The sequence below is a fragment of the Oncorhynchus tshawytscha genome, unplaced genomic scaffold (genome assembly GCF_018296145.1).
Source record: "Oncorhynchus tshawytscha isolate Ot180627B unplaced genomic scaffold, Otsh_v2.0 Un_contig_11645_pilon_pilon, whole genome shotgun sequence".
Lineage (NCBI taxonomy): Eukaryota > Metazoa > Chordata > Actinopteri > Salmoniformes > Salmonidae > Oncorhynchus > Oncorhynchus tshawytscha.
The window spans coordinates 8,407-27,138 of record NW_024607470.1 but is presented as its reverse complement, the minus strand read 5'-3'; the positions used below and the strand labels follow the sequence as shown (position 1 = coordinate 27,138).

The 18,732-nt window shown below is 40.5% G+C and overlaps 1 protein-coding gene across 3 annotated transcripts; it reads left to right on the top strand.

The window, feature by feature from the left end:
* The first annotated feature begins 3,450 nt into the window (after nt 1-3,450).
* LOC121842581 (butyrophilin subfamily 2 member A2-like) lies at nt 3,451-18,439 on the top strand. 3 transcript variants are annotated; one of them, XM_042312459.1, is made up of 9 exons: nt 3,454-3,595; nt 4,344-4,364; nt 4,766-4,786; nt 5,044-5,064; nt 5,210-5,230; nt 10,864-10,884; nt 11,275-11,301; nt 15,259-15,285; nt 17,069-18,438. In XM_042312459.1, the coding sequence occupies exons 1-9, from the start codon at nt 3,457-3,459 to the stop codon at nt 17,242-17,244; spliced, it is 474 nt and encodes a 157-aa protein (XP_042168393.1). In that variant the 5' UTR covers nt 3,454-3,456; the 3' UTR covers nt 17,245-18,438. The 3 variants fall into 3 exon arrangements, with proteins under 3 accessions (XP_042168395.1, XP_042168393.1, XP_042168394.1); XM_042312461.1 differs by lacking the exon at nt 15,259-15,285 and having other exon boundaries at nt 3,451-3,595; nt 17,069-18,439; XM_042312460.1 differs by lacking the exon at nt 5,044-5,064.
* Nucleotides 18,440-18,732: the final 293 nt, after the last annotated feature.

Sequence of the window (18,732 nt, the reverse complement as noted above, 5' to 3'; positions counted from 1 at the left end):
ACTAAACCCCGTTGTTGATATTTTAAATTTTTTTATTTTACCTTTATTTAACCAGGTAGGCAAGTTGAGAACAAGTTCTCATTTACAATTGCGACCTGGCCAAGATAAAGCAAAGCAGTTCGACAGCTACAACGACACAGAGTTACACATAGAGTAAAACAAACATACAGTCAATAATACAGTATAAACAAGTCTATATACAATGTGAGCAAATGAGGTGAGAAGGGAGGTAAAGGCAAAAAAGGCCATGGTGGCAAAGTAAATACAATATAGCAAGTAAAACACTGGAATGGTAGTTTTGCAATGGAAGAATGTGCAAAGTAGAAATAAAAATAATGGGGTGCAAAGGAGCAAAATAAATAAATAAATAAAAATTAAATACAGTTGGGAAAGAGGTAGTTGTTTGGGCTAAATTATAGGTGGGCTATGTACAGGTGCAGTAATCTGTGAGCTGCTCTGACAGTTGGTGCTTAAAGCTAGTGAGGGAGATAAGTGTTTCCAGTTTCAGAGATTTTTGTAGTTCGTTCCAGTCATTGGCAGCAGAGAACTGGAAGGAGAGGCGGCCAAAGAAAGAATTGGTTTTGGGGGTGACTAGAGAGATATACCTGCTGGAGCGTGTGCTACAGGTGGGAGATGCTATGGTGACCAGCGAGCTGAGATAAGGGGGACTTTACCTAGCAGGGTCTTGTAGATGACATAGAGCCAGTGGGTTTGGCGACGAGTATGAAGCGAGGGCCAGCCAACGAGAGCGTACAGGTCGCAATGGTGTTGATGTGTGGTAGTATTAGTACCAAACCCTGTTGTTGATGTGTGGTAGTATTAGTACCAAACCCTGTTGTTGATGTGTAATGATGTGTGTGGTAGTATTAGTACCAAACCCTGTTGTTGATGTGTAATGATGTGTGGTAGTATTAGTACCAAACCCTGTTGTTGATGTGTGGTAGTATTAGTACCAAACCCTGTTGTTGATGTGTAATGATGTGTGGTAGTATTAGTACCAAACCCTGTTGTTGATGTGTAATGATGTGTGGTAGTATTAGTACCAAACCCTGTTGTTGATGTGTAATGATGTGTGGTATTATTAGTACCAGACCCTGTTGTTGATGTTTAATGATGTGGGGTAGTATTAGTACCAAACCCTGTTGTTGATGTGTAATGATGTGGGGTAGTATTAGTACCAAACCCTGTTGTTGATGTGTGGTAGTAGTAGTACCAAACCCTGTTGTTGATGTGTAATGATGTGGGGTAGTATTAGTACCAAACCCTGTTGTTGATGTGTGGTAGTATTAGTACCAAACCCTGTTGTTGATGTGTGGTAGTATTAGTACCAAACCCTGTTGTTGATGTGTAATGATGTGGGGTAGTATTAGTACCAAACCCTGTTGTTGATGTGTGGTAGTATTAGTACCAAACCCTGTTGTTGATGTGTGGTAGTATTAGTACCAAACCCTGTTGTTGATGTGTAATGATGTGTGTGGTAGTATTAGTACCAAACCCTGTTGTTGATGTGTGGTAGTATTAGTACCAAACCCGGTTGTTGATGTGTGTGGTAGTATTAGTACTAAACCCTGGTGTTGATGTGTAATGATGTGTGGTAGTATTAGTACCAAACCCTGTTGTTGATGTGTAATGATGTGTGGTAGTATTAGTACCAGAACCTGTTGTTGATGTGTAATGATGTGTGTGGTAGTATTAGTACCAAACCCTGTTGTTGATGTGTAATGTGTGGTAGTATTAGTACCAAACCCTGTTGTTGATGTGTGGTAGTATTAGTACCAAACCCTGTTGTTGATGTGTAATGATGTGGGGTAGTATTAGTACCAAACACTGTTGTTGATGTGTGATGATGTGTGGTAGTATTAGTACCCAACCCTGTTGTTGATGTGTAATGATGTGGGGTAGTATTAGTACCAAACCCTGTTGTTGATGTGTAATGATGTGTGGTAGTATTAGTACCAGACCCTGTTGTTGATGTGTAATGATGTGGGGTAGTATTAGTATCAAACCCTGTTGTTGATGTGTAATGATGTGTGGTAGTATTAGTACCAGACCCTGTTGTTGATGTGTAATGATATGGGGTAGTATTAGTACCAAACCCTGTTGTTGATGTGTGGTAGTAGTAGTACCAAACCCTGTTGTTGATGTGTAATGATGTGGGGTAGTATTAGTACCAAACCCTGTTGTTGATGTGTGGTAGTATTAGTACCAAACCCTGTTGTTGATGTGTGGTAGTATTAGTACCAAACCCTGTTGTTGATGTGTAATGATGTGGGGTAGTATTAGTACCAAACCCTGTTGTTGATGTGTGGTAGTATTAGTACCAAACCCTGTTGTTGATGTGTGGTAGTATTAGTACCAAACCCTGTTGTTGATGTGTAATGATGTGTGTGGTAGTATTAGTACCAAACCCTGTTGTTGATGTGTGGTAGTATTAGTACCAAACCCTGTTGTTGATGTGTGGGGTAGTATTAGTACCAAACCCTGTTGTTGATGTGTAATGATGTGTGGTAGTATTAGTACCAAACCCTGTTGTTGATGTGTAATGATGTGTGGTAGTATTAGTACCAGACCCTGTTGTTGATGTGTAATGATGTGTGTGGTAGTATTAGTACCAAACCCTGTTGTTGATGTGTAATGTGTGGTAGTATTAGTACCAAACCCTGTTGTTGATGTGTGGTAGTATTAGTACCCAACCCTGTTGTTGATGTGTAATGATGTGTGGTAGTATTAGTACCAAACCCTGTTGTTGATGTGTGTGGTAGTATTAGTATCAAACCTTGTTGTTAATATGTGTGGTAGTATTAGTACCAAACCCTGTTGTTGATGTGTAATGATGTGTGGTAGTATTAGTACCAACCCTGTTGTTGATGTGTGGTAGTATTAGTACCAAACCCTGTTGTTGATGTGTGGTAGTAGTAGGTCCAAACCCTGTTGTTGATGTGTAATGATGTGTGGTAGTATTAGTACCAAACCCTGTTGTTGATGTGTGGTAGTATTAGTACCCAACCCTGTTGTTGATGTGTAATGATGTGTGGTAGTATTAGTACCAAACCCTGTTGTTGATGTGTGTGGTAGTATTAGTATCAAACGTTGTTGTTAATATGTGTGGTAGTATTAGTTACAAACCCTGTTGTTGATGTGTAATGATGTGTGGTAGTATTAGTACCAAACCCTGTTGTTGATGTGTAATGATGTGTGGTAGTATTAGTACCCAACCCTGTTGTTGATGTGTGATAGTATTAGTACCAGACCCTGTTGTTGATGTGTAATGATGTGTGGTAGTATTAGGACCAGACCCTGTTGTTGATGTGTAATGATGTGTGGTAGTATTAGTACCAAACCCTGTTGTTGATGTGTGGTAGTATTAGTACCAAACCCTGTTGTTGATGTGTGGTAGTATTAGTACCAAACCCTGTTGTTGATGTGTGGTAGTATTAGTACCAAACCCTGTTGTCGATGTGTAATGATGTGTGTGTTTTAGGTGAGATATTTTATACAACCCCATGGAGAATGACCTTCATTGTGTTATGCTGTCTGGGAGCCGTCACTGTGATTGGGTTATCTCTGGCTATCTACTGCATGTGCAATAAGAAAGGTAATTGAGAAATGATATGAACGTTGAATTGTTGGAATGAAATGTCTGCATTGCTTTTTTCAATCTCACCACATTCACAGTGGTTGTATTCTATGGATACAGGATAATATACTACACCTGCAGGTGATTAACATGTTGACACTGATGACTGATTTTAATCTCCAGGTGAATAACCTGTTGACACTGAGGACTGATTTTAACCATCAGGTGATTAACATGCTAATCAGGTGTGATAATAGATCAACTCAGTCTGCAGTGGGGAAAGTATTATCCTTACCTGGGGGAGGCAGGGGAGGCAGGGGTGGCAGGTAGCCTAGTGGTTAGAGGGTTGGATTTGGAACTGACAGGTTGCAAGATCAAATCCCCAAGCTGACAAGGTAAAAATGTGTTTTTCTGCCCCTGAGCAAGGCAGTTAACCCACTGTTCCTAGGCGGTCATTGAAAATAAGAATTTGTTCTTAACTGACTTGCCTGGTTAAATAAAGGTCAAATGAACTCTGATACACCTGGATCACTGATGGACCAGTCACATTTATTTAATGAAATTAAGAAGTGGTAGGGCAGAATATCTTCATTTGGGAAGATGTCTCACAGAGGTACGCTGGACTCATTTAGGTGGTGGAACTCAATTAGGATTTATGACATTAGAGAAGTAATATGAGACAAGGAGTCCCAGAGAGAGACTACATCTACTAGTGTTCATGTTGATGAGGTTCTCACTGTCTTCCATCTACTCTACATGTTTACAGATAAACTCAGGAAGGAGAAGGGTAAGTAGTGTCTTCAGATCTTCACTTTGCAATAATTACTTGAAGCATTTAAAGTATTTTTTTGTGGCTGAGCACATTTTAAGATGTTCCATCTGATGTTGGAACAGTGTTATGAGACAAGGGCCGGGATTCATTTCAAGACACATTATAACACAGCACACTGTAACAGACTTTTAAAGGTATTTTACACATGAATCGACCTGTGCAGTGTTTACCATGAATGTGAAATGAAGGCCAGTGGAAAATGCCTTTAAAAAGTGCTTTGTCAGATGTAAAGTGCCCTGCGGTATAGCGCACATTGGATTGAATCCCGACCAAGGAGTCCCAGAGAGAGACTACATCTTCTAGTGTTCATGTTAATGATGTTCTCACTGTCTTCCATCTACTCTACATGTATTCAGATGACATCTGGGAGCAGAATCGTAAGTACTGTCATCAGATCATCACATTGATAACATTATATAACATTATATAACATTATATAATCCAATGTCTCTTCTATAGATGTAACTTCTAGTGAAGTAGAAAACACTTCATGTTGTTTATATTAATGTTCCCTGACTTTTATCTGATGTTGGAACATTGTTATGAGACAAGGAGTCCCAGAGAGAGACTACATCTTCTAGTGTTCATGTTAATGATGTTCTCACTGTCTTCCATCTACTCTACATGTTTACAGATGACCTCTGTGACCAGAATTGTAAGTACTGTCTTCAGATCATCACTTTGATAACATTATTAGAACCACAAAAGGAACATTTTCTTTAATTTACCGACTTCAAGTAAAAAAACATTTTAAGAAGTTTATTTTGAGGTCATTGAGCTCATACTCTACATGTTTACAGATGACCGCACTGAGGAGCTAAGTAAGTAGTGTCTTCTGATCATCACTTTGCTAGAATAATTTGAAGCATTTTAAGTCTTTTTTGGTTGAAAGTGCAGTGATAGACATTTGGGTGACAACCAAACATTGTTTTTCCACTGTAATTTGGTTGTGATTTTAGATGGTTGATAACATAGTGATAACACATTGGAAATTCAACTAACTTTTGGCAGTCTTTACATATACTGTAGGTTGTAATCTCATTGATCAACATCTCAACCAAATATTACCCAAATATCCACGTTGAGATTACGTAGCTTGCCCAGTGGGTAGTTTCTGATGGACCAGGATCTCTGATTGACCAGTCACATTTAATGAATGAAATTAAGAAGTGGTGGATAGAATATCTTTATTGGAGAAGTTGTCTCACAGAGGTACGCTGGACTCATTTAGGATTTGTGACATTAGAGAAGTGATATGAGACAAGGAGTCCCAGATCATCACTTTGAAAGAATCATGATCAAAGCAAAATAATTATTTAAACAGAAAATGAAAATGATATATAGTAGTATTTATTTCTTTGTTTGTGTAAAAGTTCTAGCTGACCCATAATGTATGGTTACTCTATACCTGAGACCTAGCTGACCCATAATGTATGGTTACTCTATACCTGAGACCTAGCTGACCCATAATGTATGGTTACTCTATACCTGAGACCTAGCTGACCCATAATGTATGGTTACTCTATACCTGAGACCTAGCTGACCCATAATGTATGGTTACTCTATACCTGAGACCTAGCTGACCCATAATGTATGGTTACTCTATACCTGAGACCTAGCTGACCCATAATGTATGGTTACTCTATACCTGAGACCTAGCTGACCCATAATGTATGGTTACTCTATACCTGAGACCTAGCTGACCCATAATGTATGGTTACTCTATACCTGAGACCTAGCTGACCCATAATGTATGGTTACTCTATACCTGAGACCTAGCTGACCCATAATGTATGGTTACTCTATACCTGAGACCTAGCTGACCCATAATGTATGGTTACTCTATACCTGAGACCTAGCTGACCCATAATGTATGGTTACTCTATACCTGAGTCCTAGCTGACCCATAATGTATGGTTACTCTATACCTGAGACCTAGCTGACACATAATGTATGGTTACTCTATACCTGAGACCTAGCTGACCCATAATGTATGGTTACTCTATACCTGAGTCCTAGCTGACCCATAATGTATGGTTACTCTATACCTGAGACCTAGCTGACCCATAATGTATGGTTACTCTATATCTGAGACCTAGCTGACCCATAATGTATGGTTACTCTATACCTGAGACCTAGCTGACACATAATGTATGGTTACTCTATACCTGAGACCTAGCTGACACATAATGTATGGTTACTCTATACCTGAGACCTAGCTGACACATAATGTATGGTTACTCTATACCTGAGACCTAGCTGACCCATAATGTATGGTTACTCTATACCTGAGACCTAGCTGACCCATAATGTATGGTTACTCTATACCTGAGACCTAGCTGACCCATAATGTATGGTAACTCCATACCTCAAATCAAATCAAATTTTATTTGTCACATACACATGGTTAGCAGATGTTAATGCGAGTGTAGCGAAATGCTTGTGCTTCTAGTTCCGACAATGCAGTAATAACCAACAAGTAATCTAGCTAACAATTCCAAAACTACTACCTTATATACACAAGTGTAAGGGGATAAAGAATATGTACATAAGATATATGAATGAATGATGGTACAGAGCGGCATAGGCAAGATACAGTAGATGGTATTGAGTGCAGTATATACATATGAGATGAGTATGTAAACAAAGTGGCATAGTTAAAGTGGCTAGTGATACATGTATTACATAAGGATGCAGTAGATGATATAGAGTACAGTATATACGTATACATATGAGATGAATAATGTAGGGTATGTAAACATTATATTAGGTAGCATTGTTTAAAGTGGCTAGTGATATATTTTACATCATTTCCCATCAATTCCCATTATTAAAGTGGCTGGAGTTGAGTCAGTGTGTTGGCAGCAGCCACTCAATGTTAGTGGTGGCTGTTTAACAGTCTGATGGCCTTGAGATAGAAGCTGTTTTTCAGTCTCTCGGTCCCAGCTTTGATGCACCTGTACTGACCTCGCCTTCTGGATGATAGCGGGGTGAACAGGCAGTGGCTCGGGTGGTTGTTGTCCTTGATGATCTTTATGGCCTTCCTGTGACATCGGGTGGTGTAGGTGTCCTGGAGGGCAGGTAGTTTGCCCCCGGTGATGCGTTGTGCAGACCTCACTACCCTCTGGAGAGCCTTACGGTTGTGGGCGGAGCAGTTGCCGTACCAGGCGGTGATACAGCCCGACAGGATGCTCTCGATTGTGCATCTGTAGAAGTTTGTGAGTGCTTTTGGTGACAAGCCGAATTTCTTCAGCCTCCTGAGGTTGAAGAGGCGCTGCTGCGCCTTCTTCACGATGCTGTCTGTGTGGGTGCACCAATTCAGTTTGTCTGTGATGTGTACGCCGAGGAACTTAAAACTTACTACCCTCTCCACTACTGTTCCATCGATGTGGATAGGGGGTGTTCCCTCTGCTGTTTCCTGAAGTCCACAATCATCTCCTTAGTTTTGTTGACGTTGAGTGTGAGGTTATTTTCCTGACACCACACTCCGAGGGCCCTCACCTCCTCCCTGTAGGCCGTCTCGTCGTTGTTGGTAATCAAGCCTACCACTGTTGTGTCGTCCGCAAACTTGATGATTGAGTTGGAGGCGTGCGTGGCCACGCAGTCGTGGGTGAACAGGGAGTACAGGAGAGGGCTCAGAACGCACCCTTGTGGGGCCCCAGTGTTGAGGATCAGCGGGGTGGAGATGTTGTTGCCTACCCTCCCCACCTGGGGGCGGCCCGTCAGGAAGTCCAGTACCCAGTTGCACAGGGCGGGATCGAGACCCTGGGTCTCGAGCTTGATGACGAGCTTGGAGGGTACTATGGTGTTGAATGCCGAGCTGTAGTCGATGAACAGCATTCTCTTTTGATGAGACATTGGAGATACTGTCCCTTGTCCGGTCCTCCTCATCAGTTTTGATGAGACATTGGAGATACTGTCCCTTGTCTGGTCTTCCTCATCAGTTTTGATGAGACATTGGAGATACTGTCCCTTGTCTGGTCTTCCTCATCAGTTTTGATGAGACATTGGAGATACTGTCCCTTGTCTGGTCCTCCTCATCAGTTTTTTTTGCTGCTGTGCTTTACTGTGCTTCTAACGTCCATATTGGTTGCCAAACAATTCCGTGTTGCTGCGTTTGGGCAATACCATTCAACCTGATACTTTGTTGCCTTCTCAGCAGATAACAAAGCCTTTATGGCAAAGTTAACCAACTTTAAGAAATGTTGTGTCAGCAACGATTTCAACATTTCCATCATCCCCCATAAGTTGTGTGATCTCATTTCTCTTTTAGTAAGTGCACCCAACTTAGCACTTCTCGATCATTTGAACTTTTGCAATGTTTCAATTGGATCCATTGTAAGGGCAGGTAAGAGCACTGAACATCAAATCCCATTCAATTCCATTGATTTGCAACCATCAGCACGGTATGAACACATTTTAGCACGGCATAGGTTTTATTTTATTATTTATTATTTATTTCACCTTTATTTAACCAGGTAGGCAAGTTGAGAACAACTTCTCATTTACAATTGCGACCTGGCCAAGATAAAGAAAAGCAGTTCGACACATACAATGACACAGAGTTACACATGGAGTAAAACAAACATACAGTCAATAATACAGTAGAAACAAGTCTATATATGATGTGAGCAAATGAGGTGAGAAGGGAGGTAAAGGCAAAAAAGGCCATGGTGGCAAAGTAAATACAATATAGCAAGTAAAACACTGGAATGGTAGATTTGCAGTGGAAGAATGTGCAAAGTAGAAATAAAAATAATGGGGTGTAAAGGAGCTAAATAAATAAATACAGTAGGGGGAGAGGTAGTTGTTTGGGCTAAATTATAGATAGGCTATGTACAGGTGCAGTGATCTGTGAGCTGCTCTGACAGCTGGTGTTAAAAGCTAGTGAGGGAGATAAGTGTTTCCAGTTTCAGAGATTTTTGTAGTTCGTTCCAGTCATTGGCAGCAGAGAACTGGAAGGAGAGGCGGCCAAAGAAAGAATTGGTTTTGGGGGTGACCAGAGAGATATACCTGCTGGAGGGCGTGCTACAGGTGGGTGCTGCTATGGTGACCAGCGAGCTGAGATAAGGGGGGACTTTACCTAGCAGGGTCTTGTAGATGACATGGAGCCAGTGGGTTTGGCCAATCAGCAGCGTCCTCTTTTCGCCGCTCTACAATGAGTTCTCAATTCAGCGCGCAAATCCGACAACAAAAGACACACACGATTCCAAGCTCAACGAGCGATCGATTCAAAGTTTACAAGTTCCACAAATTCATTCAACACATAGAGCAGAGCCAAAACGGAAGAACAACCACAATTCTCTCCCCTTTATTCACAGTGAAAAGCGCAAATCAAACAGTCACAGAGCTTCAATAGCATCAGTCACTTCTAACACTGTCACAGGGAACATCCATTTACAGTTGAGGAGCGACACTAGTTTTACCTCCGGTCAGATGAAATGTTTGCCTCTTTACCTCCGGTCTGATGAGTGATCACGTTCATAAACCTTTCGTCAGCGGTCCATTCTGCGACGTCTTTTGTCAAATTTAAAGGCAATTCGTAATCCAGTCATGTGATGTCGCCATTCCAAAGTAACCACAAAACAGGGAATCCAACGCTCCTATAGCGTAACAACAGAAATGTATTTGCCAGACAAAGGCTCCACGTTTCCAAAACACAGATCATTTCATAGGCTAGAAAAGAAAAAGAGTATATAGTAGAAGGTTTCTTAGTTCATGTAATAGTGATAAAAACTGTATTGTAACACATTACCTGAGTCCTAGCTGACCCATAATGCCAACGTTCTCAATTTGAATTATACACACGAGTTGGAATTTAGTCACTTACTGGTTTCAAAACGAAACCCCTCTTTTGAAAAGGTTCTTCAAAGCTCCCCTTAAGTCTACAAAGGTTCAAAAACGAACTGATGGGCCTCCCGAGTGACACGACCGGGAGACCGCCCAGCATCGTCCGGGTTAGTGGAGGCTTTGGCCGGCAGGGATGTCCTTGTACCAGCGACTCCTGTGGCAAGCCAGGGGCAGTGCACGCTGAAATCGTCACTAGGGGGTTACTCCGACACATTGGTTCGGCTGGCTTCCGGGTTAAGTGGGCATTGTGTCAAGAAGCAGTGTGGCTTGGTTGGGTTGTGGTTCGGAAGAAACAACCTCGACCTTTGCCTCTCCCGAGTCCGTACGGGAGTTGCAGCGATGAGACAGGACTGTTGGGGAGAAAAAGGGGTCAAATACACAAAATAAAATACGACCTGATGGCAGAGGTCCTTAAATTAGGTTCTAGGTTCTTAAATTAACCGTAAGGTTTTTTTGTTTTTTTTAAACCTTATATTATCCTAAAAGATCATACAGGAACCTTTTATTTTTAGAGTGTAGACTAGAGAGGTAGCTAACACATGTTGATTCCCCCTTGGACACCACTGATGTGTCTAATTGACTATATGTATGTGTTTATCTGTAGAAATCCTGACTTCTCAGCTGGGTAAGTATTAAGGCTTTGTTACCTGCTGTATATGATGGCTTAGTCAATGGAGTTGAGTTGTGATGAGTGGCTGTGGACTGTACCTCCGACTATCAGTCCCTATCAGTCGATACTTGTAAAAATGTCCATTCTTAAACTCTTACCCTGAACCTGTTTGTCCTGTGTACTTGTGTGACTTTCTTTGTTGGCTGAAATCTGTAGTTTATTAAAGTAGCAATTTACGTGACCTCTGGAAGATGTCCTTATTACAGAGTTCTAAACTATAGCTTCAGTATATGTTGGCTTCCAGTACATCAACAATACATTGACAATGTCTAAACGTTTGTGTACAGTGATGAACAAACTGTATATCTCTATGATTAATATTGGTTAAAAATAATGTCTCCACAGATTTTGTGAACACAAACTGGAGTCCAGGTAAAGGAGGAACTGATTTCTAATGTTTTGAATGTACTTCTCCTTGGAATCTTGTTTGCAGTTATAGTATGTTAGATAATTAATGTAGTAAATGTTTTATTACATTGTGTCAGTGTGTTTGGCACTAAATTTGACTGAAGTTACCATCAATCTCACCACTGGCATAACACAGTTTCTCTGGACCCCCGCAAGGTCTGAGTTCGCCCCCCCCCCCCTAAAATAAAAATTGAAGTATAGACTACCAATCGCTGGCCATGGTGCTGAAATCGCGACATGTCTATTGCGGCTGCATGCCTATCGAATCGACGATGGGCTTTCTGTGGTGCCAAGGCTTAGCTTTGGCTAATGGATAAATGGCTGGTGGCAATAATGGCAGTAATGTAATTACTTATTCAGTAATTAAAGTTGTAAATTCAATCATTGCAGATTGTAAAATAAATGTTCGAGGCAACCGCATACTAATCAGCTACCAGAATATACAACTGTCCTGAATAGAATACCTGAACCTGCATAACATGAGCTGTCCTCGCGCTCTCTCTCAGCTTGGATAGAAAGTTGTGCGTAAAACCAGTCTATTAATAACGCCAAATAAAAGTAAGTCCACCCTCAAAACACTCGCTAACTAGGGATTGTTTAATTATGCAGTGTACTATATGAAGCTATATACCGTATTTAGCTGCTATTTATACAATTTTAATAAAAGTTACACATCACCGAACAATGAGGAAAATAGTAGCCGTCTTGAGCATCAATTCAGCCACTATTTATCGCTGAACTCAGCGGTGTTTGTCTGGCAAATAGTTTACACAAATGGGATGCAATATTCCAGGTAAATGAAATCCAACTTGAGAGACTCCCATGGTGTCCTGAAGTCCTCTTTTTTTTGTGTGCAAAAGTTTTCACCACGGCCTGTAGGTTCAGGTTGCGGGTCCGGCTGCTTTCTATACTGAGTATTGACAGCCCAGACAGTCTTTCCTGAGACATTGTGCAGTATATGTCCTTTGTGCTGCACACAATTCAACTTGAGGGCCAGTAGCAGGCACTCTTTCCTCTGGTCTAAAAAAATATCCCAATGCCCCAGGGCAGTGATTGGGGACTCTGCCCTGTGTAGGGTGCCGTCTTTCGGATGGGATGTTAAACGGGTGTCCTGACTCTCTGAGGTCATTAACTTCTTGCGTCGAGCCATCCCGGATCCGGGATCGTGAATACAGCCTCAAGCTCATTACCATAACGCAACGTTAACTATTCATGAAAATCGCAAATGAAATTAAATTAATATGCTAGCTCTCAAGCTTAGCCTTTTGTTAACAACACTGTCATCTCAGATTTTCAAAATATGCTTCTCAACCATAGCAAAACAAGCATTTGTGTAACAGCTAGCGTAGTTAGCATAGCATTTAGCGTAGCATTTAGCGTTAGCATCAGCAGGCAACATTTTCACAAAAAACAGAAAATCATTCAAATAAAATCATTACCTTTGAAGAACTTCAGATGTTTTCAATGAGGAGACTCTCAGTTTGATAGCAAATGCTCAGTTTTTCCTGAAAGATTATTTGTTTAGGAGAAATTGCTCCGTTTGGTGCGTCACGTTTGGCTACCAAAAAAACCCGAAAATTCAGTCTTCAAAACGCCGAACTTTTTTCCAAATTAACTCCATAATATCGACTGAAACATGGTAAACGTTGTTTAGAATCAATCCTCAAGGTGTTTTTCACATATCTCTTCATGATATATCGTTCGTTGAAAGCCTCCTCTCTCCTCTCAATCACTGGATGACTGCGTGCAGCTTGTAGATTACGCACCAATTTAGACAAAGGACACCGGGCGGACCCATGGTAAATGTAGTCTCTTATGGCCAATCTTCCAATGATATGCCTACAAATACGTCACAATGCTGCAGACACCTTGGAGAAACGATAGAAAGGGCAGGCTCATTCCCGGCGCATTCACAGCCATATAAGGAGACAATGGGAAACAGAGCTTCAAAAAGTCTGCCCATTTCCTGGTTGAAGTTTCATCTTGGTTTCGCCTGTAGCATGGGTTCTGTGGCACTCACAGATAATATCTTTGCAGTTTTGGAAACCTTAGTGTTTTCTTTCCAAAGCTGACAATTATATGCATAGTCGAGCATCTTGTCGTGACAAAATATTGCACTTAAAACGGGCACGTTTTTTTAATCCATAAATTAAAAGAGCGCCCCCTATATCCAAGAAGTTAAAGATCCCATGGCACTTATCGTAAGAGTAGGGGTGTTAACCCCGGAGTCCTGGCTAAATTCCCAATCTGGCCCTCAAACCATCACGGTCACCTAATAATCCCCAGTTTACAATTGGCTCATTCACCCCCCTCCTCTCCCCTGTAACTATTCCCAGGTTGTTGCTGCAAATGAGAATGTGTTCTCAGTCAACTTACCTGGTTAAATAAAAAAATACAGTTCATCTCTTTCCGTAACGTGTCGAGGACGGCAATTAATAAAAGCAGTTGAACTGACAGCTGTTTTGCACTGCTTCTCTATGGTTTTAGTCATCCACCTGCTTTAGTCATCCGCCTGCTCGATACAAATTCAGAGACTGATTTGCCATATCTGTGCCTGGAAGGAGTCGAGCTGAATAAATGTTTTTCCAAGGACCGACCCTTTGACGTAAGGTTGCAGTGAAGTAAAATAAATAGATGTAGTAATACTTTCAACCACGAGAGGGAGACAGATACACGTTAATTTGACGGAGGACGTTGACATGATCCTAGTAAGGCCTGGATGGTCTTCTGACAAAACGGTGGGAAATCAAACAAATAAGTCAAGCAAACATAAAACTATTTTTAAAAGTAATTTTAGTGCCTGATTTCGGGGACTGTCAGCTTGTGGGCTCCCGAGTGGCGCAGCGGTCTAAGGCACTGTATCTCAGTGCTTGCAGCTTCACTACAGACCATGGTTTGATCCCAGGCTGTAACACAACCGGCTGTGATTGGGAGTCCCATAAGGCGGTGCACAATTTGTACAGCGTCGTCCGGGTTAGCGGAGGGTTTGGCCGGGGTAGGCAGTCATTGGTGGCAGGGTAAGCCTAGTGGTTAGAGCTTTGGGCTAATAACTGAAAGGTTGCAAGTTCCAATCCTTGAGCTGACAAGGTACACATCTGTTGTTCTGGCAGTTAACCCACTGTTCCTAGGCTGTCATTGAAAATAAGAATTTGTTCTTAACTGACTTGCCTAGTAAAATAAAGTTAAAAGAAAAAAAAATTGTAAAGTAAGAATTTGTTTCTTAACTGAATTGCATAGTTTAAATAAAGGTTAAATAAAAAACATTATGAATTAATTATTGATGTTACTGAACTGCTGTATTTGAAGTACAACTCCCTTCTGCCCAGTTTCCCTGATGTTGCTACGGCAACTCAAGCTGTTTTTACCATCCCTGCAACTGTTGCTTCTGCAGAGAGATTATTTTCTAAACTAAAACTCATAAAGAACTATCTAAGTAGCATTAGTCTCTCGGTCTGATATGAGTTTTTGAACACCTCAGTAAGCTCCACTCATTACACTGGAGCTGTCGTAGCCTTGACAACAGCATTTGTTCACTGACTATCCCCTCATACTATCAATCAGTTTCTTTTTCACTTTTTCACTTTTTCAGTCACATTCCTGAAGCCCAAGGAAACAAACATTTAGCTTCCTATCACATATGGAAAAGAAAAAGGTTTATGAATGAATTAATGGAGGGTTACTGTCAAAATTATTTATTATATATACGTACATAAAAAATGGGCTCTTGGTCTCCCCACCTTCCTGGGACTGCTGGGGTGTCAGATATTTCTCCCCATATGTTCACTAAGATTAAAGTTATTATAGGTCTGCATAGTTTGAGGTCTGGGTTGAACAACACAAATGTACTTTAACAGTAGTTTGTGATATCCATCAGTATGTTGCTCATTTTCATAACCAACAGTCTCTTACTTTATATTTCAGACTTTGAAACCATCAGAAGACATGCAGGTGTGTTTTATACTCTGTGACATCCACAAATTATTACATACCATGTGAAACGTAACATATTATGTAACATATTATACCAAATAGTGTCTCGGATTTACTTACAGAATAATAGCAAATGCGACCACTTTGGTGGATTTGACAGCTCTTAACGCAGTTCCACCTCCGACACTGTCAAAACAACCGCTATGTGTAAAGCAGATCTGATTGAATCGAACCCTAAATCAAGTATTAACATTAGTTAACCAGGTTCTTACCCATGACGTAATGAAAACTGGACCACTAATCATGGAAGACAGTATCATGTGTCAGGGATCAATACAGTAACATGTTGTACCCACTGATGATGATGTCATGATGTCATTGTGTTTACCGTAGTGTATTATACCACTGATGTTGATGTCAGGATGTCATTGTGTTTACCATAGTGTATTATACCACTGATGTTGATGTCATGATGTCATTGTGTTTACCATAGTGTATTATACCACTGATGATGATGTCATTGTGTTTACCGTAGTGTATTATACCACTGATGTTGATGTCATTGTGTTTACCGTAGTGTATTATACCACTGATGATGATGTCATTGTGTTTACTATAGTGTTTTATACCACTGATGGTGATGTCATTGTGTTTACTATAGTGTTTTATACCACTGATGGTGATGTCATTGTGTTTACCATAGTGTATTATACCACTGATGTTGATGTCATTGTGTTTACCATAGTGTATTATACCACTGATGTTGATGTCATTGTGTTTACCATAGTGTATTATACCACTGATGTTGATGTCATGATGTCATTGTGTTTACCATAGTGTATTATACCACTGATGATGATGTCATTGTGTTTACCATAGTGTATTATACCACTGATGTTGATGTCATGATGTCATTGTGTTTACCATAGTGTATTATACCACTGATGATGATGTCATTGTGTTTACCATAGTGTATTATACCACTGATGTTGATGTCATGATGTCATTGTGTTTACCATAGTGTATTATACCACTGATGATGATGTCATTGTGTTTACCATAGTGTATTATACCACTGATGTTGATGTCATTGTGTTTACCATAGTGTATTATACCACTGATGTTGATGTCATGATGTCATTGTGTTTACCATAGTGTATTATACCACTGATGATGATGTCATTGTGTTTACCATAGTGTTTTATACCACTGATGATGATGTCATTGTGTTTACCATAGTGTATTATACCACTGATGTTGATGTCTGATGTCATTGTGTTTACCATAGTGTATTATACCACTAATGTTGATGTCATGATGTCATTGTGTTTACCATAGTGTATTTTACCACAGATGATGATGTCATTGTGTTTACCATAGTGTATTTTACCACAGATGATGATGTCATTGTGTTTACCATAGTGTATTATACCCCTGATGTTGATGTCATGATGTCATTGTGTTTACCATAGTGTTTTATACCACTGATGGTGATGTCATTGTGTTTACCATAGTGTATTATACCACTGATGATGATGTCATTGTGTTTACCATAGTGTTTTATACCACTGATGTTGATGTCATTGTGTTTACCATAGTGTATTATACCACTGATGATGATGTCATTGTGTTTACCATAGTGTATTATACCACTGATGATGATGTCATTGTGTGTACCATCGTGTATTATACCACTGATGTTGATGTCATGATGTCATTGTATTTACCATAGTGTATTATACCCCTGATGTTGATGTCATGATGTCATTGTGTTTACCATAGTGTATGTTTCCCTCCACAGTGGATGTGACTCTAGATCCTGATTCTGCACATCGTAACCTCATCCTGTCTGATGATGGGAAACAAGTGAGACATGGAGAACTAGATCAGGTTCTCTCTGACAACGGAAATAGGTTTTCAAATTGGTCCTCTGTCCTCGGAAATGTGGGCTTCTCAGGAAGTTCTACTATGAGGTGAAGGTGGAGGGGAAGACTGAGTGGACTTTGGGGGTGGTCATACAGTCCATCAATAGGAATGAGAGGTCTAGACCGATCCCTTATAAAGGATACTGGACTGTGGAGCTAAAGAATGGAAAGTACACAGCTCACGCTGATTCCCCTGTCACCCTCTTACTGAGAGAGAAGCCCCTGAAAGTGGGGGTGTTTGTGGATTATGAGAAGGGACAGGTATCCTTCTACAATGTGGAGGCCAGGTCTCATATCTACTCTTTCACACGCTCCAAATTTTCTAAGAAACTCTATCCATTCTTCAACCCTGGTGGATCAGATAGTATTTCACTGGTCGTCTGTCCTGTAGATGTCACTGACTGACTGTTTTAAATCAAACAGGGCAGATACAGTATAAACAGCAGTAACTCCTATTGAGAGACTTAATGTACCTGAGATCTTAGGTATAGATTTCCTGTCAGTCTTTGTTGTTGTTCTAGAGTGGGCCAGTTGATTGGATTGGACAGAGAGGTAAAGGTAGGAATGTTGAAAGAGCAATGGGTTGGATCTGAACCCATTCTGGTACTGGACCATCCCAGACCACTGATTTCTTGTTAATGTTTGACTCATCTTTGATGTTTCTTTCATCAATCCCTTGGACTGTTCTGTCTTCATGAGAGTGTGTTATATATATATTTTTATTCTCTGTGTTTTCTAAAAGTATAGTGCTTTCTGTGGTGGTGGGGCAAGCCAGCAACAAATACGGGGCGTTGTGCCGTGATTGGCTCAGTGTTCTGTCTCTCATGGGGACACTACATCACCTCGAAGTCGATGGGTAGACTTCCAAAATTCTAGCCCTTTGGGTGCTGCCATAGAGTTACATTAGAAGTGCCCATCCAAGAAGGCTCAAGGTCATTGATAAAATGACGTCAAATCATGTTACATGTACAGCAGCTTTGATTGGACTGATCATGTCAACATCATTCTTTCAAAATCTTAGCTGGCAGTCAATATCATGAATCAAGTCGACAATCTACTGGCAAATCCTTTTTAATCCTTGTCATATGAAGATAAATAATGGAGTGAAATTATAGATAAACCGTATCTGTGCTTATTGGCCATTGGACATAAACACTACACAACAAGTTAGAAATTTCAAATTCAACAATGAGTGGTTTGGAAGGAAGTGCTCACAGCACAACAAGGTGAGCCCAAAAATGTCTTGTATGCTGCTGCATAAATGATGTAATATGCCAGGGAGATATATAGACTGTAGCTAAGAAAGTAATACTAAGTGTATGTTGTGTAGTAAGCTGTTAGTAGCCCATGTGCCTCACGCTAATAATTTGGTCCCTTTTCCCTTTTTTGTAAATTTCAAAAGTGCTGAACAAATAGTTATATTGACAACATCTGTCCTAGCTCGCTCATTAATGGCTTAATCGAAATTACGGATGGCCTCTTATCCGCTCGTCGTTCCCTTATGCCATAGTTTGTACATCTCAATTGTCAGTAGAAACCA

What these genes read in the sequence shown, in the direction of transcription:
- LOC121842581 (XM_042312459.1), top strand. Translation starts at nt 3,457, where the DNA reads ATGTGTAATGATGTGTGTGTTTTAGGTGAGATATTTTATACAACCCCA. An exon ending in TGACCGCACTGAGGAGCTAA is followed by an intron (nt 5,231 to 10,863) that starts GTAAGTAGTGTC and finishes GTTTATCTGTAG; the next exon opens with AAATCCTGACTTCTCAGCTG. An exon ending in AACCATCAGAAGACATGCAG is followed by an intron (nt 15,286 to 17,068) that starts GTGTGTTTTATA and finishes TTCCCTCCACAG; the next exon opens with TGGATGTGACTCTAGATCCT.